Source organism: Madurella fahalii (genome assembly GCF_045866475.1).
Source record: "Madurella fahalii IFM 68171 DNA, scaffold_3, whole genome shotgun sequence".
Lineage (NCBI taxonomy): Eukaryota > Fungi > Ascomycota > Sordariomycetes > Sordariales > Madurella > Madurella fahalii.
Window position 1 is genome coordinate 96,494 of NW_027263973.1, and position 24,960 is coordinate 121,453.

Consider the following 24,960-nt stretch of genomic DNA (forward strand, 5'->3'; position numbering starts at 1 on the left):
CTGGTATCTAAGCTTTGCAACAAATCGATGGACGCCGTCCCAAACCTGCCCAACTAAGAAAGAAAAGTATTATAAAACTGCATGTCATCGGCTTTCCACCAACACGAGAGAGTCTGATAGATTGCCGCAGCCCTCTGATAGAGCGTATCACCGTGCGCTTGTCCCGGCGATTGGGGGACCCCAGGAGCGGCAACCGCATCGTTGCTGTGCTCGCTCATGGCGCGCGCCGCAGTCGTCTCATCCGGCAACAATTCGCGCAGGGCTCCGTCGTTCGACAAGAGGATCTGCTTGGTGCCCGGATCATGGATGGGGCTCCGTAGCTGGTGGACGAGATACTGCAGGTCCCTCAGGACGCGTGCGCAGTCCTTTGCGTATTCGCTGCCCGTCTCGGCCTCGCCCTCAAAGACCTCGGTGGCCCATCCAATGTCGTCCAAGTCCCGGGTCCGGAGGTTCACAAAGACGATCTGGTGCATCGTGAGGACGACGGCGGCGTTGAAGATATTGTGCAGGTCTGGCAGCAACAACTTCTGGCGCGGACTGTGCAGACGCATCAGTCGCCCGAGGCGAAGGTTGCGACGTGCCGCATCGCTGCACGCGCGGATGGGCTCGATCTGTGGGTGGACTTCGATGTCAAAGGGTTGGTTGATGCAGATGATGCTGGCGACGGCTTTCCAGACCGCCATGAGCATCGCCGGCCGGACCGACAAAATCACGAGCTATTCTCTGCGGTCAGCTGGGTCTTCTGCAAAACCGTTCCTCGCGGGAATCACCTGGTTGTAGCTCATGTGTAGAGACCAACAGGCCCGATCCTGTCCGAAGCCGCCGGCCCGGCCGAGCAAGCCTGCAGGATCATGACCAAATTGCACCTGGCTGAAGGGGTCGGCCGGGAAGAGGTCCACCAGGTCGTCCGGCAGGCGGAGAGATGGGGGCAAGCTGGCGTGCCACCTCTCGAGTAGTCGCAGGGCTCTGTCGACACGGGCGGTTGCCTTGGCGGGGAGATCCGGCTGCCCGCCAGCACGGTAGCTGCTGTAGACGACGTAGTCGGAGATTCTGCACAACTCGACGTGCGCCCGGAGGCCAGCCGGGGAGGGGAGCCCGCTTGGGCATAGTCAGCAGACGGGCGTCGCGGGCGGGGGCGCGGGTACTTACGGGCATTCCCTGGGCAGCGGCAGCGTGATGGCGTCGTCTGGGATCGTGGGCGGCCTGCCCATGACGCAACCTAACCACCTTATGATCGTCAGCAGGGATACCGCCCAGCGCGGCCCGAACGGGCTTACCTGTCAAGGACGTAAACCGTCCAGAACGTTCTTACGGCCGCCTCGTCGCCCGACCATCCTTTGTGGATGCCGTGCATGACACTGACGGTCATGGCATTGCTGATAGAGATGTATGCTGCGTCTCTCCGGTTGTTCTCGATCAGGTACAGAGCAGTCAGGGCCAGCACTGCGATGTCGTCGATGGTGTAAGTGGTGCGATCCAGCAGGTTGCCCAGTAGCGCGCGCGACTTTGCAAAGTAGTCTTCGCCCAGCTGGCCGTCGACGGCAGAGCCGGGTTCCCGGAGGCTCAGCAGACGGGCGAAAGCAAAGGCTGCGTGATACAAGGCCAGAGGGCGGTGGTGTGGGCCGGGCAGCACCAGGCCATCGGGCCCCTGCACTCCCGGTGACGACGCGAGGGCGCTGATGGTATGCAGGTCCTTGAATGGCCAAAAGAGGACGCCGCCGCTCGGAAAGGCGCCGCCGCCGTCCTGGATGAAGTAGCGGACCTGCGACAAGGCAACCACGACGTCAGCCTCGGGCGGCAACGCGAGCGGGTCGACCGCCGGGGGCAACGACAGGGGACGGGAGTCGTGCGTCTGATAGCGCCCGACGGATCCGAGGAAGGCGGCACCCGCGGGCGTGTCCCCGGCGTCGCGGTCGAGCACCCGGGCCAGCGGCGTCGCCGTCGCAATCAGCTCCTTCAGCGTGTCGAGGAAGGTCGCCCCGGACGTCTCACCGAGGTAGCGTGAGGTACCGGCCGGGTCGGCGAGCATCCTACCATCGATACCACCCGGGCTGAAGGCCGAGTGCGCGTCGCCATCCAGGGACAGGGTCTCGGCGGTCTCGGCGCGTGACGACGCCGAAGTCGAGCCGACCCGATGCCGCACATCCAAAAGGCGGTCGGCCGGCTCCGCCGCGGCCAGCTGGCGCTCCAGCTGGCGCTCCAGCGACGCGCAACGACGCCGAAGCGCTTCCAGATCGGCTCTGGGAATCGTCACCTTCTCGACGGGCTCCGGGTACAGGCACTCGCGCTGGGCGCTGGTGCATTGGCGGCAGGGCCGCTCGCCGCTGCACTTGATGCGCCGCACATTGCAGCTATTGCAGCTGTTTGACCGTGGCAGAGCGCGTCAGAGCAAAGCACCTCTCCAAGCTTGGTTTGGTCTACGACGGAGGCGAGACGGGAGGACGCGAAGGGGGGAAGGACACGATTCACACTCACGCGGTGGCCACACGCTTCCGCTCGTCGGGTGCAACCTTCTTCCGACGGGGATTGACCGGCAGGCGGTGCAGCGGCGACGGTGTGGAAGATGATGAGACGTCGGGATTGGCAGATTGATTCGCTAATTTCGGCATGTTCTCGCATCGAGTCGCTGGAAAAAGTCGACGGTGCGGTGGTGTCGCGGCAGACGAGCTAAGCTTTCGGTGTCTGTACCCGTTGTGGAGGAAGGAACGGGTCGAGGTCGAGTTTCTGGGAGGGGGATTGAGGTGGTGGGGCCATCGGCAAGACAACCCTCATCTCATCATCCCTGCGCCCATGCGCCCGACCGTCTCGTTCACGCCCGCTACCTGACAGGCAACCGTCGCGGGGTGGGGGCGCCGCTGGCCACCCCAGCACCACCAATCTCACCGACGGATTGCGGGAAATGACAACCCCCAATGAAATTACACTTGGCACGGCATCTACAGGCCGTATGCAAAACGTCTGTATATCGCACATCGTCGGTGCGCTCCACCGGATCTCGTCGCTGCTCTTCGAGTCACTGAGCGCGGCCCTACGGCGGTTTGCCGTCTGCAGTGCGGCCCGGTATCGCCAGCACGCCGACCAGCGTTGCAAAAACGCCTCTCTGTACTCGGGTGCACGCTCGGGCCTGTAGAGCTGCGCCCCCATGATGCCTGCCAGAATTGCTCCAACCGTTGATGCCCTCGACGAGGGCGCGTTTGCTTTGTGCCGGCGCGTTGCCGCTGAGCCAAGCCACGGTAAGCGGGGGCGGCACATAGCTTCCGAGGAGGAGCACACAGAGCGCCGCGTACCCGGACTTGGCCGCGCTTGCTGGCGACCTGACGACAGCGATCAGTCCGGCTAGGGCGATCACGATCCCAAGTGTGATGTGATAGCCCCGCTCCTCGCGGCGATCCGAGCTCAGCGCGAACAGGTAGCGGCCTGCGGTGCCGCACACTGCCGGCGGAACTGACATCTGGTGTGGCGGTGCTTAGTCGATCTTCGCATGCATGCATGACCCAGCTTACCAGATTGGCCTCGATTGTCTTCCCTTGCACTACGAGCGATAGGAACACGGAAAATGCGCTGGCCGGAAAAAAACTGGTACAGATGTTAAAGATCAACGTAAATCGGAGCTTCCAGTCCTTCGCAATCTCGACGACATTCCTTATGGTGGCAGCGGCGACCTCGCCTCGGGCGGGCAGTCCATTTTGCACCTTCTCCGCCGCGAAGTTGCGCTCGTCCTTGGTGAGGAACCACGTCGTGTGCGGTCCGCCGGGAACCAAAAACCATGCTACCATCACCAGCCCGCAAGTGAGAGCGTCCTCAATGATGAAGAGGAGTTGCCATCTCCCAAGAGCCGGATGAGGAATGGAAAAACGGCGTAGGTTTGTTCGGAGAGGCCCGTCAGCTCCGAAGAGGCCATAGAAAGGGTTGTTTATCCCTACAAAAGGCACCGGAAACGGCGCTAGCAATGGCATACTGCCCCCGGAAAAGCGCGATGCGGACGGCAAGATCGTACAGCGGTACAATGCTGCGAGATATGCCACGTCGTGTTGGATAGAGCCCGGCGTCGAAGACCCCGGCGAGAAGTCGCGCCGCAATCAGAGCGCCTGCATCGTCAGTTGCTGCCGAGGTGTTGCCAGGGCCGACGTACCTCATCCCCAGATGAACGCGTGCGCGATAGTCGCGACCCGCCAGGCCATCTAGCACGCAACGATCGGAATAACTTCACCCACGGTTTAGGAGCAAGGCTTGCCATCATGACCAGAATCCATCTCGCCGGACCGAGCCAGCACACAACCCCATCAGCAGCGACTGGAAGAGGACAAAGCTGGCGAAGAAAGGCGGAAACGGCTAGATTGAGGTTCCCAGGACGGGCGTCGATATCGTCGGTGAAGCCTGTATTGATTTCGGCGAAGCGTGCAGGACCTACTGGCGGCAATGCCCGGATCAAGGAACATCACCCCTGTGTCTGGGCGTTACCAACGTTTCCCGTGTCGAACCCGTTGGCCAGATACAGCAGAAGCAGTGGCAGGAGCCCAAGTTCCATCTTGAGGTTGATGCGCCCGGCCTTATTCCCCGTCTCGGCGGCCTCGCTGGAGAGCAAGGGCGTGTTGGACGTCTGGCTTTCAAAGCGTTCCGGTCCGAGGACGGTGCCCGGCTGTGCTATGTCGTCCATGGCCAGCTCAGGGAATCGGAGAGGGCGGCCCGGAGTACGTTCTCGGGCATGTAACGAGACCGTAAGCAAGGCAGCCCGGGTCTTTGGAATGAGTAGTGGTCAGGTGACCGAGATTGTCGCTGCCATGCCTCTTTGCGACAACCACAGGCCGACACCCGGATGCGCTTGCCATTGAGACTCCCCTTAAGGCGGAAAACCCGGGCATTCAAGGTGACACGGTCCATCTTGGAGCTGTATAGCGCATGAGTGTACCTTTAATGGGCGAACTCTGGATCTTGGCGGCACTCGGGCAACAGTGTGCAAGTAGTACTAGGGTAGAGCCCATACCCAGCTTCCCGGTCATCCACGTAGTACCCGAGTCAAAGAACTTGGTTCGAATCCGGCTCTGCAGTCGCCGAGAAGGTTAACAACAGTGCTAAGGCCCGTGCTCGAGGGCAGCGGACTAGATCCCTGTCGGGACCCTGGGGCTACGACAACCGAGCAGAGAGACCCACCTCGAAAAGGACGATTGCCTAGTATTGATAATATCTTTCGCGTATATAGCACAGGTTCCCTTTGGTTGGGGTGAAAAGGCGGTTTGACATTGTGCTGCTTCCGGACCGCGCGGCATCAGACTCTGCTGCTGCCCCACGCTACTTACCTTAGCAGCCGGCTCGGCCCCTGAGTCGTTGCGGAGGATCCTCAATCCAGACACGGCTGGGTGACAAGGGCAGGGAGGCAGGGTGCGTACAACCTCAGCCGAGAGATGCCCGGCAGTCCGGCCGTAGGGTTCGGAGGCCTGCCCAACAATCAACAGCGCAGCAGCAAGATCACAGCTCACATCCGGTGGCGCAAAAGCCAGCTATCGATTCGCGCAACCTCAGGATGAGGCGCCCAGGAGACGGGAGCAAATGCACGGATGCTACTGATCTTGGCGCCGATGTTCCTGCGTCCATCGACCCACTTGGAGGGTCGTAATTAATACACGGTCTACGATCCTTCCGCCTGCCTTGACCCTCTCTCGAAATCTCCTCGGAAGGGCGTGGGGCGGCTGGATGCTTTGCGAGCGCTTTACGAGTGCTTTGCTAAAGAACTTTTGACGAACGGGAGATGCGGAAGCGGGGCACGGGTCCAATCGGGCCATAATATCTTGCAAGACCGCGAGGCCCTGTTACCAGCGACGTTTCCCCCTCCGCTGCTAAAATGGAACCAGCCTGTCAGGTCACATCAATTGCCTGTCAACCCAAGCCTTTTGTCTATCCGGTTTTCTCATTGCCTGTCGTTGGCTGCGCCGTATCTTAAACCCGCGCGCCCTCGATTCTTTTCCCCTTCACGGCAATCGCGAACTCGTCGCTGCCAACGCCCTTCCAATCGTTACCCACTTCTGCAGCCATCTTTCTCCGGCCGCACCTTTTTCGCCCCCACTTCGTCGCACAACCATTTCTTTCGCGCAGAATTCCGCGAGCCGCGCTATCGCGGCGGCTTCGCATGACAACCCTCCAGCATTTCTCCCAGTCGTGGCGGCGGCTGGTGTTCTTGCTCCCCGTGCTCGTCATCCTCTTGATCCTTGCGACCGGTCTGTACAATGGGTCGCTTCCGAGGCCAAGGCTGTAAGCAAAACGATGCCGTTGCGCCCACAGTGTCCCTACTAACGGCCCCAGACCAAAGGTAGTCCTTGACGACCATGCAGGGCCGGTCCCGACGCAACAGAAGTGCGAGCCCGCCGCCGCCGACCCGTCGGCTTCTCCTAACTCGGTCCCCGACCTGATCCGTGCCCTATGGGCGCCCGTCGTCGTCCCCATCACCGCGCCAACTTTCATGACACTGGCCGGTGTCGAGAAGCGGCTGCCTGCGCCTGAAGAACTGGTCCACACGCGGCCCCTCGGGAAGCGCGTCTGTATCCTCGATGTCGACACGCGCGGTCTCGACGGTGACGGAAGCATCTTCTGGGACAAGCTGCCTGCGTGGGATAAGCTGGGGAATCCTTCGGCCGGCTACATCAGCCACTACTTATACTCGGCCATCCACGGCTACTCGTACAAGTTTGTACGTGCGCCAAAGTACGCGGACCGCGCGCCGCACTGGTCCAAGGTCATCTTCACCAAGGAGCTGCTCAAGGAGTACGACGTGGTCGTCATGCTCGACTACGACGCCATGTTCCCGTCGCCCGAGCTGCCGCTCGAGTGGCTACTCAACTACTGGAGGATTGGCCCCGACGTCTTAGTGGCCATGGCCGAGGATCCGAATGTGGATGTCAACCTTGACCAGCACAGTCACAAGGTCAACCTCAACACGGGTTTCATCATCGCGCAGGCCGGCAACAACACGCAGCGCCTGTTCAAGGACTGGGCCGAGTGCCCCTCCGAGACGCGTTACAAGGGGTGCGCCGCCTGGAAGGACAAGATTTTTCACGAGCAGGCCGCCTTTAGTTCCCACGTGCGCTACGATTTCCTCGACGGTTACAGCATCGACACGCACCCTCAATACATCCGCACGCTACCGTGCAGCGAGGCAAACGGCATTCCCGAGGTTCCCCGCCTCCCCGGGCTCGAGAATTCTGATTGTGTCGGACAGCTGGTGCGCCACTACTGGGGCCGCAAGGACCTGCCGAGGCGCGAATTCAACCACAACATCATGGCCGGCCTCACCCCGCTCCTGGCCAAGGCTGCCTATCGAGATTCCAACAACGTCGGTGACTTCCGGAAGATGGTGCTGGACGGAGCTGAAGTTCTCGACAGCCCTCATCGGTAGTGGGACGGTTCAAATGAAGGGGGCGGCGTCCTTTTTTTTTTTTTTTTTTTTTTTTTTTTTTTTATCACGGTTTTGGCAACGGGACATGCTTTCGTAATCATGACCAGTACGCATCTCTGCGATTGCCTGGTGTTTGGCGTCGCGGGATGTTTACTTTTGGAGGGATTTTGCGCTTATCCGCAGGCTTGTACATACGACAGCTCCGCGGAAGAAATGATATATAATACAACCGCCACAACCTCAGGGCTCGTCGTTTCGTTCGTGAGGATGAGCAAGGCATTTTTGGGCGGGCAGACCGGCAACCGAGGGCGGGGCCGAAGGGCCCGGATCACAGAGGGTAGGAGATGGACCATCCTCTACCGGCGGACATTTGACGCCGCAGGTGACAGCGTCGACTAATCTGGAATGTACCCTGCCGAGCCCCGAAGTGATGTATTCTTCCTCCTCCGAAAGTAAGCTTGACAGTGGTCAGATCGCGCCCGGGTTGACCACGCCGTATGCCCCAGTAGCCGACACCTCCTGCCAGGGCTGTTCGTCCTGCTTAAGCTCCTGCGTCAAGCTCTGCACCTAGCAAGTCGGGTTCCTTCGACGGTCACGTCATGGCACACAAGTCAGCTTCTCCTAAGGCACTCCATCGATGGCAATCGCGTTTACTCGAGCGCTGGGCCAGTTTTGATGGAACAGTCCGCACTAGCGGCGGCGCTTTTGGTGAGACTTGTTCGGCGAGCAAGCGGGCGGGGATAGAAGAACTAACCCGCTCTGTCAGTTCATCATCCTTGAACTCTTCTCCATACCTTCTCGCCGGAGCGCCGTCACGGCATTCTTCCCACCGGTATCAGCGAGCCTTCGGTACACCCAAGCCACAACGCAGTCACTTCCATCCATGGCAGCCGCCGTGCGGCACTCTTTCAAGTCCGGGTACCGCTTTATTGAACCAAGCGCACTTACACCTTTCCGATTTGGGGGCGCAGGGATTAATAGCGGTCGACGCGGCCACCGCCCCAGATATCGTGTCAGCTCTGACTCGTATTCGAGAGTAGTTACAGTATCGCTTGATACGACGGCTCGGGGACGGGCGTATGCCCTTGCCGGGAACTGCTCCACCACACCCAAACTGAGCTAACTGCGATCACGCACTTCTGTTCTTGGCAGTAACCGTAGGATTCCGCGCTCGAAGGGGGTGAAGCTGGCCTTGGCGCGCTCCTTGCATGAGGCCTTGGCCGTCTCTAGACCCAGGCGGAATCGTTGAAGAGCACGTGCCTGCCACCTTCAACGGCGTCACCGGGTTGTTCACCTCCCCGGCTTGCGGCCATTCAGGGCCGGATCCCACCCCGAGAGACGACTGCTATAAATGGTCCCGCGCCAGAAGTAGATCCAGCGGCTCCGGTTTTTCGGCTCCTCCCAGTGCGACGCCGAATAACCCCTGCGCAAGCACACTCAAGCATGGCAACTATCTGGCGTCTCCATACTCGGACAGCGAGGTAAATGGGCGGGCCGTGCCGGCTGGTCTCTGGGTGATGTCCATGACACTCTTCTTGCCCCGTTCGTCCCCCCCGCGGTGTGGTACGGCATAATCGCCGGCAAGAGCGATGCGCCGATCGCGTACCGCTACGAAGCGTTTGCATGGTGACTACTTTGTGCGGCGAACCGGTAGCTCTCGGATACGCCGCAGTGGTCCAGGATTCCATTCTGGCGGGTGTGGGCTAAGCGCGTGCGCGGGGCTTAAAAATTGCGTACGAAGTACATTAGGTTGGATCTCGGCCGCCGCTCTAGAACAGTTTCTGGCTCCTAAGAGAAACGCCACTGCATCCTACCATGGACGCGCACATAAGATACAAGCTCAAAACGGCTAGGCAAGAATTTCGGCGTTCGCCCTGGTCACAGATAACCTTGCACATGGACATTGGAAGATCCTGCCGGCTACGAGTCGGAGGGCTGCGTGATGCGACGGGACGGCCGGATCAGGTTAGTATTAGTAGTTGTGCTACATCGTTAGACCCAGCAGCTCGAAGACAGGAAGACGGAACACATTAGGAAGTGGACGATGAGGCACTTATTCCATCTTTTCTGCGAACATCACTAACGGTCTGGATGTGCTCGGTCATCCTGCTCGCAGCGATGGACGGTTTTGGGCGACAATCTCTGCAGCCGTAGCGGCTACACAACCATTATCTCTAGAACCAGGGTGTCAATACTAACAGCTTTCAGTAGGGAAGCTTTTCCACTAGCTACCGTAACGGATTCCCCTTGACGAAGGCCGCACCGGGACCGCACCCAGTGTCGCACTAGCTTGTGCTGCGAATGTGGTTTCCATATGACACAAGGCAGGCAGAGGGCGGACGTCGTCGTGGACCGTAATCGAATAGCATGGAAGAGTTAAGACAATCTGCAGCTCACACTAGACATAAAACATGACAACTACTGTCCCAACCATTCGAGTACCGCAAGCCCTTGTTCGCATCCATCGCTCGAAAGAATTCCTGTGGCTCCCATACAAGCCCCCTTAACCATGAGTTCACAACGGCACCTGCTCAATAACAACGCCTACAGGTCCCATCGGGGCCCGTCCCGTACACATCCACCTTCCCGTCATCCCAGGTCACGGCGCTGGGCTTTGTATCAACATTGCCGCCCATGTGCTCCCAAGTCGGGGTCCATCTGTCGTTTTCCCACACCCTGCGGTACACGGCGTTATCGTCACCGGTGATGTACAGCTCCATCTTGCCCTTGTATGCCACCACATCAGGAGCCTTCTTCAGTTTACCTCCAAGGTTCTGCCAGCCGCCCCAGCCGCTCCCCTTCTTGTACGTCTTGTGCCAGCAGGCACCGTCTGTGCCCTTGACGAACACATCCATGCGGCCGTCCCAAGCGCAAGCCGCGGGCTCCCCGTCGACCGAGCCGCCCAGGCTCTCCCAGTCGCCCCAGGCCGAATTCTCGTACTTTTTGTGCCAGGCCTGTCCGTCCTCTCCGCGGCAGTAGACGCTGGTGTGTCCCGAGCCCCAGGTGACGGCCTTGGGCGGGCCGTCGAGGTAGCCGCCCATATTCTCCCAGTCATACCAGCCGCCCCGATCTTCATCGTACCTGCGGTGCCAGCACTGGCCATCGTTGGCCGACACGTAGACGCCGACGTGCTTGTCTCCCCACGAGCACGCCGACGGGTAGTGCTTCATATTGCCGCCCATGCCCTGCCACGAGCCCCAGCCGCCCGTGTTGTAGGTGCGATGCCAGGCCTGGCCGTCGGTGCCCTTGCAAAACACATGCATGTTGTTCCTCTTGCGGCTGCAACAGGCCGGCGCCGAGTCCAGAGACCCGCCGAGGTCCTCCCAGGGGCTCCACCTACCCTCGTAACTCTTGTGCTTGCATTTTCTGTCTTTGTCCATGTAGTAGACGTCCAGCCGCGGTCCGCCCCACGACACGGGCGCCGGATGCCACATGGCGCTGCCTTCGAGGTTCTCCCACTGCCCCGGCATGGCACGTCCGGCGAGGGCGTGCAGAGGGGCCGAGACGTTGTCCGACGCGAGAGGGGACCGCTTTGTTGGCGGGCTGTTGAAGAACTCCTCCGAGTGGACGTCAGCCCTCTTGGCCAAGAACCCGCCATAGTCTGGGCGCGGCGTGTTCCAATCTAAGTGGGCGGAGCGAGGCTCCGGGCGGAAAGCTTGTCCCAATCCATGCGGAGGGACGCAGAGGACCGAGCCGACGCCGGCGAGGAGAACCACGAGTGCGGTATGCATGGTATAAAACGGTTGTTCAGACTACTTGGTGCTGAAGGATGCGGATCATCCAGCTGGACGGGAGACGGGGCAGATATCACCAGTTGATATAGCGGCCTGCCCAAGCCCAGGCTGAAGAGGCCGGCGTCCAGACATCACTTGCGGAATAAGACGGGCATGAAGGAAGGTTGATTGACCGACGGCTTCTTTGTTATCCGATGCAGCTATTCAGTAGTCGCATCGGCTTGCTGTAACATTGCCGTTGCATCCTACGACGGTGACAGCCGTGAAAGTTTATCGGGACAGCAAGAAGAGAGCGGTATTTCCCGAGACTACACTGCAATACGACATCGTTATTGCCCAACTGCGTGGGCCTGGAAGGGGTTCCAGACCGGGCGACTCGCCAACGCCCGCTGCAAATTCATCACATCGATGTTGCCTGGCGCCGGCGAGCCGTGGAGGAGAAGTTCCCGGAAGGTGGTATTGCACAACGTCGATAATGCCACTCTCCGTCATGCGGGGTGGCATGGCCCAACGACACCCACCCACGCTCCAAGTATAGTCCGCATGTCCTGAAAACGGGTAACCAGCCCGAGGCCTTGTCCGCCGGATCGTGAATGCATTCGATGTGCCGGTAGGGACTTTTGCCTGATTCCGGGAGCCAAGGCACTGCGGGGAAGGTGCTGTGCAAGGCGTCGGATGACCAGCTTCAAGGCCGACGGGCAGCTGGGTGCGACGTTTGGTAATGGGTAGGTAAATGGCAGTATTTACATGTGAGTTCGGGACTTTTGTCAGACCAGCGGGTGAAGTATCTCTACCTCAGCGGTGGATAACAAACGCTACTAGGAGCAAGGAGTCTGCAGGTATAGGAAGGAATTCACCGTCTCGCCCTCGTAGGGCCGACGCGAGGCGACATTCGTTGGGAGCCACTGGCATAGACCCACGCCGGCCACCGCGGCCAGCTCTACGATTTCAGGTAGGACCCATGTTATCACTCCTTGAACTATACCAGGCTCCTCACGTCATCGTAGAACGTCAACTTGGTAACCTTCCCGGTCCGTCCACCCCATCTGCCTGCTGTTAGGCCCGCCGCCCTTTCCTCACTTCCTCCCTCCCTAGACATCACCACCGCACCTTCCTCACTTATCCATTATCAAAACCCATTCGTCGCCTGTGCCGCCAATGGTCGGGGCGGGTTCGAGCAACGAGTCGTCGTCTACTGCAACCAAGATTCTCTCTGACGGACCTTCTGCGTGCATTTTCCACATATTTGCAGTAATCAGATCGTAAGAGAGAGCCAGTGCATTCCCATGTCCCGCCGCTTGAGAGTCATGTTCACTGAGCTCACACTGGCATAGTGGCTTTCGATGATGGGCAAGCCAGATTTAACCGGATACCCAGAAAGCATGTATCGCACGCCCTGAATCGGTTGCCGAGTTTTCGTGTATTTCTTGTGGGCACCTAGGTCGGAGATGACGGAGCGGTGTAGGCCGCGGTTGTGGGCCAGGAAGAAGATGATCACGACCATCCGATTGTGGTCTTGGTGGACGGGGTCCAGAGCAAGCGCGCCGGTACTCCGCGTTCGAAGGCAGATATGTTGATGATGCGGCCGGTAAAAACAGTATGCGAAAAGAGGGAATGTTCAGGTTGGGCCTAGGACCGTCGACTCGACGATGTTGGTTGATTTTGAGTCCTAATGCAGTACGAAAAAAGGCTAAAATATTACATCGAGGACTGACGTCCGTACAACCGGATTTTTATGAATGGCATGTCAGTTCGAACGGGTCTAGACAAGAATACCAGAATGGTAATCAAAAACTCCAAATCTCAACTGTCATTCACTTGACCCATATCATGCTTATCGGCACGACTCAGCCGTTTTACAGTTTTCTAGTGTTGTCCGCATCTGAAGGCCGGGGTACCGGCCAGACCAGGTGTGGATCTTGCCCAAGAATATACTCAAGAACAAGATTCGGGTGGTCCTTGATCTGGGTGATGCATCGTTTTAGCCAGCGGTACCTGCTCTCAAGCAAGTCGTACTCTTCAACCCAGAGCCTGTGCCAACTCTGCATAATCTCTGCTCTAGTGGGCCGGTCCAGTATGTTGTAAATGAATTCTTTGTAGCACTGCATGCGTCGGCGAAGATGTGGAAGGTAAGACTCCTCAAAGACAATTTCGCATTTCCTCCCGTCCTTGACGATCCATTTCAAGCCGCCCAGAATTTCTTCTCCCACGTGTCGATATGCTTTGAGCAGCGGGGGCCCGCCCGGAACATATGGGCGGTTGAAATCTGCGTCAAGGCGTCCCCATCCAAATATCAGGTTGCCGACTACGAATTCAAGTGCATCCTTGAGCATCGCAATAACACTTTCAGACAGGGTTTTAGCAAGCGATGCAGGATTTCTGCGAGCTTCGCAATGGTTGCAGAGCACTCCACAATCTAGCCGGGCATCGTATGTATTCCAACAACGGAAAGCGCCTTGTTCTTGCCATGAGCTACACGAAGGACAACGGGCGACGCGCAATGTGATGGGAAAGTCCTTTGCGTTGGGTCGGTGGACTACCCGGATGAGCTTTGGGGTCTTATCTCGCGGCACCGACTCGAACAGGCCGGGGAAGAAGTATGCGCACTTATCGACGAAGTAGAGCTGCCGTGATACCACCAGGGGGATCGCGCCAGCCGAGGAGGTCTCGTTGCTCCCGTGCCGCAAGGGCAGCGAACCTGTCCGGCGCTTACAGTCGAGACACCTGCGCTTCTGGCGTGATGTGCCGCAGAGATATTTTTCGGCCTCTTCGGCGGCGGCGTCCGCCGGACCGTAATCCAGCCTCCCGAACGGGTGGGCGGTGTTGGGTATGAACGTGCCGGTAACAGCCCGATGATACTGCATGCGCCATTTCTCTTGCTCTTTTCGCTCTCTGTCGACTTGACTTTGGATGCGTCTCCATCTGGTGCTCGGCTCAAGCGGCTCCCAATCAGTCACGAGACCCTTTTCAGCCTCGACACTCCCTGGCGGCGGCTTCCGGTAGCGCAGGCGGAGGATGGCGTGGTTGTCGAACATCTTGTGTGGCAGGAGCCGCATACAGCCGCAGCAAGCATATTTGTTGTTCGTCCACACGATGGTGCCTGGCGGCGGCGTTATCTTGTTATCACGGGCCCGGAACAAGGGCACGATGCCACCGTGCTCGGGCAGCAGCTCGAGCGCTAGCAGCCGGCGGACGTAGTCATGGCGAGTTGGCTTGATCAGATCCCGTAGCCAAGCTGTCGTTTCTGACAGCGCGATCAACGTTATGGGATCAAGTTGTACAATGATACACCCGAAAATCTCGGGCGGCAGTGTGGAAAACGGGTTGAACGGCGCCATGATGTGGTGTTGCGTTTGGGCCCCCGGTGGCGGGGCGGGGTGACGTGCTGGAACCGCGCGTCCCCACTTTTGTGGTGCAGCTAACAATCGTCTTGGTTGCACGTATAGCACAATGTTAAGAACCGCTCCTAAGAGCTTCCGGCTTGTATGCGTCGAGGTTGCAACGTGCCTTTGATGGGGGTTGTGGCAGTCCTTGTCTCTTAGCTAGGTATGTCTACCCCAATAACGCTCTGAGAGTCACTGCTCAAATGCGACATCCACATCTGTGGCCAGCAGAATTGATGCCAGCTTGGTACTAGTACCTAAGGTAGGTATCCACGGAGGAAGTGGGCCATGGGAATCGGAAATGCTACGAGAGTATGAATCGTAGACGAACGAGGTTTAAAACAGTCTGCTGCATTGTCGGACAAGTGCATGGCCACATTGTGCGTGTCGGCAACGGATGTATCAGCAGATGCCTCAATTCCGGTCATCAGTTGAAATCAGATGGACAGAGCGCCCCGAACGGAGACGGAGAAGGCGCTCAAGGGATCTGGAGATGGTTGGCGCTGAAATAGTTTCCATGCTCCAATCTGAGATGGGCCGACGCGCGCCATCTGCTCTAATTATCCCTGTTCTGATGTTGATCGCCGGAGCCGGGCCGCACCGGTGCTGAGTTACAGATGGGGCTGGCTCGAAACTAAACTGCAGGCATCGACTCGTCAAATTGCGGTGCCGCCGCCATTCCTGGTTACCTGCCAATCGAAATACCCGCAGGTTTCGGGGCGCGTTGTCGATTACTCACGCCCAGCACTAGCCCGCGGCACTCCTACACCATCACTACGCCTGAGGCGGTTTTCTTAGTCAAGTCAAAATTTTTGCGCTGCTTTTCCAGCCCCGACATTGGCCGCCGGTCCCTGTGGTTGCGTCTCTAGGCGGCGTGGCTGGAAATGCTCTGGTGGTGAACTCATGAGGTTTGCAGTTTTCCATCGCGGTTCGGGACTGGAGATCCAGGGCTGACGTGAGACGGCCCCTGGCGAGGACGACTTGAACCTGTCAGCCGCAACTTCAGCTGTGACGGCCCACCTGCGCCAGCGGCTTTATCAAGCACGTCCTGTCCGACCTCTGTTCTTCTCACTCTCTTCACATGCACATACGCTAATTATTGCGGGACAGCGAGCCCCGACTGAGCGAAGATGGATCCTTACCAGACGGCACAACCACAAGATCAGTACTACCAACTACAAGACGTCCCACAGGAGAAAGTTGCGCCGTTTCAGGACCAGCAACGGGCGTACCAGCCATACCCGACAGACGCCAGTGGCCTAGATGTGACCACCTCAGCGAACACCGTCCTCAATGTCAAGCGCAGTATTGCCCTGGGCACGCTCGCCGTGATCGTCTTCCTATTCCTCGCCGTGATTGGTCTCAGCGCGGGTCTAGGAGTCAGCCAACGTGACTTGCGTCAGGCAAAGGGTGACCTCGAGACGGTGCAGGCAATCTTCTCCTCTGCAGTAGCCGCGGGGTATGTGACGTTCGACGGCAACGAACCTGCAACTACTGACGGTAATTACAGGGCTGCCACGACGGTATCCCATACTCCCACGCCCGCAAGCGTGCCGCCAGCGGCATCAGTGACGGCTGTTGCGGATGTGCAGTGCCCCAGGGTCAACGGCACCATGTACACGGCGCGCACCGGGGGCAAGCGGTTCAGACGCATATGTGGTATCGACTATGGCGGCGAGGGCGAGGCCGCCGACATTGGTAACGTGAAGACGCGGAGTCTGGACGCATGCATCGACGCCTGCGCAGCGGAGCCCAACTGCACCGGGGCCGGCTGGGGGGTCATTGATGGCGATAGCAGCGCGACGCATTCGTGCTGGATGAAGACGAACCTGACCGAGTTCCACCGGGCGAGGCCTGACTGGGGCTTTGCCGTTCTTGTGAGCGAGGAATGATAGCTTGTTGAGCTGTCTCGTTTCTAGCCAGATAGAAACCGTCGGCGGGATGGTGCCGGCGGCATGACGCTCCAGGGAAAAGGCGCAGACCGGAGACGGACGGGAATTGAAGAGGTTTACCATACGGGAGGTAATGGAACCGCGCCATGCCGATATGCGTCTTGTCCATGATGGTTCCAGAATCCCGATGCCGCGGTCGAGCCGTGTGCGCCGCAAATCCGTGCGCTCCCGCATGTCTTCCCGCCCCGGGATGCAGCGAGCACTGACGGGACACTCGCGTTGCTCGGGCTATGGCATGTGAAACGCTAAGCGCTCCTCAAACCAGGTTCCGGAGGCGTCTCCCGAACAGCCTGTTGGCAGGCCATCTCCAGCTCTGGCAGCCTCGCGTCCGGATTGTGCGGCTCATATCGTTATTGTTCCTGCCCGTCGCAAAGAATGCGACGAATGCGGTGGGCCTGAGGTGGAACCTCGGCTCGGAAAACACACGACAAGGTTGTCAGCAGCCAGAGCCTGACGGGGTTCTGACGGCAACGCCCCGTCTGTTCCAGAAAAAGTTCGTCTGATGGCACCATTCCCGTCGATGGCTGCTAGCGGAACCAGTTGGCGTGCGGCAGGGCCTTCCCCCCAGGAATTTCTGTTGTAATTGAGCTTGGCTCGCTGGGGAGAGCGCCCCACCCGTTATTTTATGCAGCACCCTGTCCATGGCTGAAGCGGGCAACCGGCCGGGCCCCGAGCCGAACTCCCCACGTGGCGCGGATTTCTTTTTCTCACGCAGCCTTCCCTTCGTGCTACAATTAGGCTCTTGGATCCCTACGTGTACTTCAGTGTTTTTTTATTTGCAATTCGAAATGTGTATCTGTCTACCCCGTCGGATGCCCCGGGCTCAGAGGCAATAGAGGACAGGTTGCGAGAATCGCCGCGCCGCTATCTTGGTGCGGTCGTCTGAAGGATCCCGGAAATTGCGTCTGTGCACGTCTTTTGATGCTTTCTAGGTTGGTGTCGTGTGGTGGGTTACCGTCGATGGGTGTCCCCCCCTCTACCCCGGGTTGACGTCCCTCGTTCCCGACACCGCTGTTCCGGGACACAATTGCAACGACGCAGAACACCAACGTCCCGCCTTTCGGACGGGAGTAACCAATTGGCGAGTGGTTGCGACACCTCCCAAGCGCAGCCGTCATCTCGCGCCCCCCCCTGCAGGCATATCGCTGCTCTTCGCTGCTGCATGCGGCACGGTCCATGGGCCAATCTTGTCGCCGTGCTATTGTCCTGATCCATGGGTCGGCTCGCTCCTCTAGGCTGACGTCCGATGCTTACGGATCGACGTTTCTGAACGTCTAGACCTGCCCAACAGGCATTTGACACCGGCACACTTCGATGGGGTTTCCAGGATCGTCGGCGGCCGCTGATCGAGCAATACTGTGCAATATCGAACAAGAGTACATCACCGCTCGCCCTCGAGTTTTCCCATCAGGTGGCCAACCATCTGCTGCCGAGCTGCTGCTGCCGAGCTGCTACTGCCGAGCTGCTACAGCCGATACAAGGCCGACGGCGATTGGCCGTCTCGGCCTTGTCGCATTTTTCCGTTTTGCCATCCGGGCCTTCTCTTGGTATTGGGGACACGGCTTCGGAATTTGTAGCGAGAGTCCACCCAATGCCAGCCGAAAATAACACAAGGAATCGGTGCGCATCTGACCGTTTTCCTGCTGACAAGGCCATCACTGATGGACCGGGGGTTGCTTTGACAATTGCGGGGACAGAGTACGCCTCACCCTCCCGCCAAGGGCCTTGTTCCCCGGTCCTAGACATCCCTCGCAGCGCAGCGCGTCGGGGAAACCAAGCGGCCAACCTGGCACGGCAACCACCACAAGAAGGTCCAACGTGAGGCGCTGTCCTGGTTTCGAAGATCTAGAGAACACCGCCCTCCCGCTCCGTGCAGAACGCGCTTTCAGGTAGTACCATCAACCAGCAACTCAACGATACTTGATCGGTCAACGCTAGTTCGGGATTGAGGTGTCCGTTTCGCCATTTGGGCATCGCGCCAAGCCCTCCGCCGCTCCCCCTAAGCAGTGGGACGAGACGCTACTGGGCTGCCAGAACGCATTGAGCGAGGGTTCCATTGACCAACTTGCTACCCCTCCCCCCTCCTCCTCCCCACCCCCCTTGCCCCCGACACAAGGTCCCGCCAAGCATCCATATCCTCCCCAGTTTGGTCCACTCTCCGCTGGGAGCCCCTCCCCTAATCCTCCATCCCTGTTAACGGAGTCCATGTCGCCGGGGTGTGAGCGGCGAACCCAAGGTTGCCGGGACGAGCGGATCGCCCTGCCATTCCAGGATATTAATGTCTCTCGATTGCACATGGCAGCCCGGCAGGGCTTTCTCTGCCCGCCTGCCTGTCGACTCGCCGGTTTTACACTCTTCGACCATAACCATCGCCATCCCCCAAGGCACCGCACACAGACAAGAGCAACCGAGGAGGATCGCAAACGGTGCACGCCGGAATGGCGTCGAGAGTCAAGCAGGACTCGGCGTCGGCCGAGTTCGAGGAGGTTCAGGAGGCGCCGCGGTTCCAGAGGGTCTACTGGACAAAAGAGCCGCACTTGAGGAAGCTCTACTCTTTAAGCATCATTCTGATGGTGGCGTCGGCGACGACCGGGTACGATGGCATGCTCGTCAACACGTCACAGCAGATCGACGCCTGGAACTGGTTCTTCTTCCCGGAGCTCATGGAGAACCCTAACCACTCGGACCTCGCGCTCAACAGCAAACTCGCCATCCTCGTCAACATGTTCAACATTGGCTCCATCACGTCTTTCTTCATCACGCCCTACATCGCAGACCACTACGGTCGCCGGCCGGCCATCGTTCTTGGCTGCATCTTCATGGTCATAGGCGGGCTGCTGACCGCGTTCTGCAACGGCTACGGGAGTGAGCATGTGATCCTGCTGTGGCCGGCGCTGGTGCTGACGTGAATACAGTGTACATGGGCGGACGTTTTATGCTTGGCTTTGGCAACTCGCTCTCGCAGATGGCGTCGCCGCTGCTCTTGACCGAGATCTGCCACCCGCAACACCGCGGTCCTGTGACGGCCATCTACAACTGCCTGTGGAACGCGGGCGCGCTGCTCGTGTCGTGCATCGCGTGGGGCACCGCCAACATCAACAACGACTGGTCTTGGCGGTCTATCACGTTCCTCCAGATCGCGCCGTCGCTCGTCCAGCTGTGTGGCATTTGGTGGATCCCCGAGTCGCCGCGGTACCTGATCAACAAGGACCGCAACGAAGAAGCGCTACTTATTTTGTCCAAGTGGCACGCTGGTGGCAACCTCAACAACGCAACGGTGCAGTTCGAGTTCCGCGAGATTAAGGAGACGATTCGCATCCAGAAAGAGACGGAGCGCGCCACCACCTACCGCGATTTCTTCCGCACTCGAGGCAACCGGTGGCGCCTCACTATCATCGTGTCGTTGGGCGTCATCTCACAGTACAGCGGCAATGCGCTCTTCTCAAACTACATGAACACCATCTACAAAGGCGCCGGCATTGTTGACCAGAACCAGAAGCTCGCCATGTCAACGGGCAAGACCATCCTCGACCTCATCGTTACCATCGCGGCTGCTCTCAACGTCGACAGGTTCGGTCGCCGTCCGCTCTTCCTCATATCCATGTGCGGCATGGTGGTTTCCTTTGCCTGCTGGACCGTGACGGGTGCCGTCTACGAGTATTCGGGCGAGAAGAACGCCGGCTCGGGCTACGCCCAGCTCGTCTTCATCTGGGTGTTTGGCATATTCTACGATATTGGCTTCTCGGGTCTGCTGGTCGCCTACGCGCTCGAGATCCTGCCTTTCCATCTGCGCGCCAAGGGCATGATGATCATGAACATCACAGTGCAGGCCATCCTGGCCCTCAGCAAGTAAGTTTCGTACCGCTTCCTTGTCTGTCCCGTACACTAACCCGCCCCAGCCAAACGAACAAGCTCGCCTGGGACCGGCTGCCGCACCACTGGAATTTTATGCTCTTCTACACCGTCTGGGATTTGTGCGAGCTCGTCTTTGTGTGGTTCTTCTACGTCGAGACGAAGGGTCCTACACTCGAGGAGATTGCGCGCATATTTGACGGCGACGGCGCCATCGCCCACATCGACATGCACGAGGTGCAAAAAGAGATATATCGCAATGCCGACTTTGACGACGACCGTCTTCCGGGGAGAGCTCTGTAATACGGGCCCGGCGGCCCTGTCCTTTTATGTAGGATCCGGAGTATGGCGTATTTCGGTCTGTTGCGCTGTTTTTATCCATGACTGGCAAGTTTATGATACCTCGGGGCGTTTATGATACCACAATACAAATCGCCGGAGTTGCCGGTCTTTCGAGAGTCGTACTAATCCCCGGTCCTGGCGCATCTATCTCTCGGCTTCCTCTCAGCCATAATCAGAGAATATTGCGTTCGCGGACCCAATACTGCTCCCGTCAGTCAATATGCTGCCCACCGGCCCTCTTCCGTAGCCCTCGTTCCTCCCCTCATAGTCATTGGCCTAGTAGCACGGGCAGCATGCTTTTATACAAGGCAACTTAATGCCTCGCATAACGTCGTCGTGTCAGATGTTGATGTGCCAGTACCTCCGCTGATGAACTCATACTATTTCCACGGATGCTGGTGCGCGGCATCGTGGGCAGAGTTGTTGAGCACGTCCGGGTCCCCGAACAAATACTTATGGTTCAAGGGATGTTAGAAGCGGGTTCCTCAGCGCCTCTTACAACGTGCCCAGCGCGCGTTTCCGCAAAAGTCGGCCAACTCATTGCAGTCGCGTGCTCGCGCGCCAAGCGGGTGGTTGAATCACGCAGCGAGCTAGAACACGATGGAGCCTTCCGATGCCGGGTAGGGCCAAGCGGTCCAGTTATCAGTACGGACGAAGTCTCTCGGAGATTATTTCGTAGGAAGGCAAAGCCTGGGCCTTCCAGCAGGAGGATTCTCGTCAATGTTGGGCGTCCTTTATTTGCGGCCCACCAACGGGTCAGGTGTGGGTGTAAGATACAGGGGGGTCGATGAATGATGGCGAGGCCAACGCATTCAGCTTGGTGCGCCATCCCGCGGGCCTCTAGGTCAGCTTATAAGAATTGTATCCGCAAACTCGGGGCTACCGTGATCGCGTTTAGTGGCTCTAATTACCACCACGTCCTCGTTATCGAGCCGGACGAATTGGGACCGCGCGTACACCGATAGCAACAAAGCCCCCGGTTGGTGGGTCCTCCTGCACAGGGCACCGACTTCACGGGGTTCCCGCTCTCAAGCCGCGTTGAGCTTATGCAACCATCGCGGACTCTTGTTGTCCGCAGCCTCCCCGCCTCGGCACAGCTTGGTGTGGGCGTACAACGTCACCTGTAGGTGACATACGGGCAGATTGCTAGCTATCCTGGTGAAGCTGGTAGAGTTTTTATGCTGTCAGAACAGAACGCAAAGACGGCATGTTTTGAGATACATAGGGGCATTAATGGGTTGCACGTGTTATAAGAGCATGGGGCGGTGCCATATATTTTTTGACGCGTCTGCATCAGGCAGGGGCAAGTGAGTCGGCGTCTGGTGGCACGCCGTGGACCTCGACATGGCTGAAGAAACCGGTGCCGGTCTGGACGCAGCATGCGAGGCCATCGGTATACGTCTATGTCGTGTCCAATAGCGACGTTTTGCAAGGGGGTGTGTCGAAGATTCAGCACGGAGCGGCATTGCTGCCGCTTTCAGCAGCGGGCGAACACAAAGCTAGGCGTACCCTAAGGCGGTGATAGAGCTGCGGAACGAGCAAGTATATCTTGCACCACATCTCCAGGAGCAGGCTAATGAAGAAGGCCGAGTGTTCCTGGGCAACGTCGGTGCTGCCTTGCATCAGCTGTCCAATATCGATGGTTCTCCTCAGGGAGCCATGGCGGCGGTCTAAAGTAGCGGCATTAAGGAATGAACTTAAACTGGTTTCGGCATTCCGGAAGCGATTCGCACGCCCGCAGGCACATTGATGTGTATCCATCCTGAACGGCTCGAATTGGCTTTAGGCTGTGATCGCTTTCATAGCTGGCCGCGTCATGGGACAGCTCATCCGCAGGCAGAGTTATACTATCATGAAACCATCATCGGACACGACCTCGTAGGCAGGGCTTGGCGTTCGCAAAGAGATCGCAATGGGAACCTCATGTACATTTCTAGTACGCCACTAATTGCTTTTTATAGCATATCCTGTGCGCATTTCAGGACCGGCGGGAGAAGCCTGGCGTTATTGTTGGTTGACTAAACCCCGGAGGTGACTCGGTTCCCACTCCACTTGGATAGACTAAGTCCGCTGCATTCATTCACCATGGCCAGAGCGGGACACTGCGCCTGGCGGCGGTAGCCGCACGTCTCCAGCCCACATTAGCGTACACCACTCGATGTGCGAATGATGGCAACTTGAAGCAAAATCATCACCGAGCCCATCATGATTTCGTTGCCAAGAACCGGCTGCCCATATTACTAAGGAGGCTAGGGATCCGGACGCAGCCAGATTCTCTTGATCGTTTGGAAATCAACTGGTTATCGTTCGATCCCCTTGCGTGGCAGCAACAATGACTATGTCTCCGCTTCGTTGCTCGGCTAAGACCGGGTCAGCTTCTGGGAAGTCTCGAATTCACACGCAGACATCCGGACAAGCCGGTCAGCGATCGGTCACCGGTGAAGCTGGATTCTTGCGATCCCAGTTCGTGGAGTGAAGCATCTCCAGCAGCCCAAGCTGTGCTATACGACCGGCCCATATGGCCGCAGTCTCCATTCAGGATGAGTGCATCCTAAGATCGCCAACCGTTACTAGCCGGGCCGCCAGCGCTTGGAGATTTTCTGGCCACTCGACTAGAGTTACTGAAGGAGCCCGAATGACGATGACATGATCTGTTGACGCCAGGACCGCGGAGGGATAGCGCCTTGACGAGAAGGGCGGCGCTGTTTGCCTATATTAGGACCGTCACCCCCTGGCTTAGCACATACGTTTCATCAACAGCTTTTCATTTCACCCGACAAATCAAGCTGACACCATTATCATGCGATACGCCAACCTTAGCCTGTGCCTCCTTGCCCTTGGGCTCGGTCCGGCGCGGGTGCTGTGCTCCATCCGTCGAGAATTCGGCCGCCGCAATGTCCAGGTCGCCGAGGTGACTCCCGGGGCCGTCATCGACTACGAGGAGCACGAGATAAATTTCCACACGTCTGGATCTGATTTTGAGGACTCGCTGCGCTGCAATCCGCGGCTGGGCAAGCGGCTCACGCTCTCTGCTGACCGCCAATGGGCGGCCTGCTGCCGCCCCGGCGAGTCGCTGCTCGGCAGTCCGCAGACGGCATTTGACTGCTGCCAGCCTGGCCAAATCCTTGCTGGAAGCCGGCAAACCGGTTACGCCTGCTCCCCTGCCGGCAACGTCTACGATGATTACAACGCCGTCTACGAGCAGGGCCGCCGGGGCCAGGCGTTCCGAGGCTACGGCATCTATGATGATCACGATGACGTCTACGGCCAGCGACGCCCGCGTCACGGGCTCGGAGGCCGAGGACGGCAAGGGGAGGGCATGACGCCGGCCACCCGCTGCCCTCCAGGCCAACCCTGGAGGGACGGAAGTTGCCTTCTGCCCATCAACGACTGTGCCGACCGCGCCCATCCGGAGCTCGGTGACACGTCCTACAACCCTGCTGACTTCCCGTGCAGCGCGGGACGCGAGAGGCCGTGCCGCGGTCATCAGGTGCAGGATTGGCAGTCTGCGACGCTTTACTGGATGGGTAGCCATCAGCAGCCTGGCGCGCCGCAGCCTTACGAAACAGTTGTCGACTTTGACTCGGACGTTATCATGACGCTCGTCGACGTAGAGACGCAGGGAGGGCATTACCTCGTGCGGCTGGACGGCATCCTGCTCGGCGAGACGGGCGGTGAGAAAGGGTACAGGAACGCCTTTGTCGGATATTACAACGATCCCGAGTGGTGCCTGATGAACGGCTACAGCAGGGGCTACTTCCGTATCCCTAGAGGTATTTTGACCATGTCTTTTGCGTGGTGGTCAATTCGACGCTAACAGCCCACTCCAGGCAGGCACACCATCACTATCGAGTGGCCACAGGGTACGGGCCGGTACCGGGACGACTCGGGCAGCAACCAGGGCTATGGCATTGCAAAGTACCGTTTCGACCGCCTCTGCAATCCGAACAAATGTGTTCCGAACTGCGTCGAGGCCAAGCGTGACGAGGCAGAGAGAGCTAGGCAAACCCTGCGTCAGCAGGGTCGGTGGCCCCCGCACGGAGGGCCTTCGGCACAGTACATACTCGGAGAGGACATCTGGGCTTATGGACCCCATTACTGAGCCGGGGTGGATCGGCCGTCGAGGTCCGACGCCTCATCCGGCATTCCAGGTATATTTGCGGTATCCGGGGTTGGAACACATCTCAAATATCGGCCGGGTTTTTGCGCAAAGCCCAGGCTTCTAGTACGTAGAGGTTGGCTAGACAATCAACATACCGGCCCTTAAGTGTGCTCCGTGATATTCAAAGCGTCTGGAAGAATCCTGCAGA

General features: G+C 58.7%; 9 protein-coding genes across 9 annotated transcripts; 4 read left to right on the forward strand and 5 right to left on the reverse strand.

Annotated features, from left to right (window-relative positions):
• Positions 1-53: 53 nt before the first annotated feature.
• MFIFM68171_05540 (uncharacterized protein) lies at positions 54-2,609 on the reverse strand (the record flags this gene model as incomplete). The annotated part of the gene is made up of 5 exons (XM_071060960.1): positions 54-716; positions 771-1,098; positions 1,150-1,227; positions 1,278-2,360; positions 2,476-2,609. 5 exons carry the CDS (start codon positions 2,607-2,609, stop codon positions 54-56), a joined length of 2,286 nt encoding a protein of 761 aa, XP_070917061.1.
• A 419-nt stretch (positions 2,610-3,028) lies between these two features.
• MFIFM68171_05541 (uncharacterized protein) lies at positions 3,029-4,253 on the reverse strand (the record flags this gene model as incomplete). The annotated part of the gene is made up of 5 exons (XM_071060961.1): positions 3,029-3,451; positions 3,504-3,919; positions 4,006-4,088; positions 4,133-4,181; positions 4,244-4,253. 5 exons carry the CDS (start codon positions 4,251-4,253, stop codon positions 3,029-3,031), a joined length of 981 nt encoding a protein of 326 aa, XP_070917062.1.
• A 185-nt stretch (positions 4,254-4,438) lies between these two features.
• MFIFM68171_05542 (uncharacterized protein) lies at positions 4,439-4,657 on the reverse strand (the record flags this gene model as incomplete). The annotated part of the gene is made up of 1 exon (XM_071060962.1): positions 4,439-4,657. One exon carries the CDS (start codon positions 4,655-4,657, stop codon positions 4,439-4,441), a length of 219 nt encoding a protein of 72 aa, XP_070917063.1.
• A 1,467-nt stretch (positions 4,658-6,124) lies between these two features.
• Positions 6,125-7,387, forward strand: MFIFM68171_05543 (uncharacterized protein; the record flags this gene model as incomplete). Its single annotated transcript, XM_071060963.1, has 2 exons — positions 6,125-6,246; positions 6,298-7,387. The coding sequence occupies 2 exons, from the start codon at positions 6,125-6,127 to the stop codon at positions 7,385-7,387; spliced, it is 1,212 nt and encodes a 403-aa protein (XP_070917064.1).
• A 2,531-nt stretch (positions 7,388-9,918) lies between these two features.
• MFIFM68171_05544 (uncharacterized protein) lies at positions 9,919-11,118 on the reverse strand (the record flags this gene model as incomplete). Its single annotated transcript, XM_071060964.1, has 1 exon — positions 9,919-11,118. The coding sequence occupies one exon, from the start codon at positions 11,116-11,118 to the stop codon at positions 9,919-9,921; it is 1,200 nt and encodes a 399-aa protein (XP_070917065.1).
• A 1,859-nt stretch (positions 11,119-12,977) lies between these two features.
• MFIFM68171_05545 (uncharacterized protein) lies at positions 12,978-14,459 on the reverse strand (the record flags this gene model as incomplete). The annotated part of the gene is made up of 1 exon (XM_071060965.1): positions 12,978-14,459. One exon carries the CDS (start codon positions 14,457-14,459, stop codon positions 12,978-12,980), a length of 1,482 nt encoding a protein of 493 aa, XP_070917066.1.
• Positions 14,460-15,634: 1,175 nt separating this feature from the next.
• On the forward strand, positions 15,635-16,396 carry MFIFM68171_05546 (uncharacterized protein; the record flags this gene model as incomplete). The annotated part of the gene is made up of 2 exons (XM_071060966.1): positions 15,635-15,963; positions 16,015-16,396. The coding sequence occupies 2 exons, from the start codon at positions 15,635-15,637 to the stop codon at positions 16,394-16,396; spliced, it is 711 nt and encodes a 236-aa protein (XP_070917067.1).
• Positions 16,397-18,894: 2,498 nt separating this feature from the next.
• On the forward strand, positions 18,895-20,611 carry MFIFM68171_05547 (uncharacterized protein; the record flags this gene model as incomplete). Its single annotated transcript, XM_071060967.1, has 3 exons — positions 18,895-19,321; positions 19,372-20,305; positions 20,356-20,611. 3 exons carry the CDS (start codon positions 18,895-18,897, stop codon positions 20,609-20,611), a joined length of 1,617 nt encoding a protein of 538 aa, XP_070917068.1.
• Positions 20,612-23,450: 2,839 nt separating this feature from the next.
• MFIFM68171_05548 (uncharacterized protein) lies at positions 23,451-24,752 on the forward strand (the record flags this gene model as incomplete). The annotated part of the gene is made up of 2 exons (XM_071060968.1): positions 23,451-24,423; positions 24,481-24,752. The coding sequence occupies 2 exons, from the start codon at positions 23,451-23,453 to the stop codon at positions 24,750-24,752; spliced, it is 1,245 nt and encodes a 414-aa protein (XP_070917069.1).
• Between the last annotated feature and the right edge of the window lie 208 nt (positions 24,753-24,960).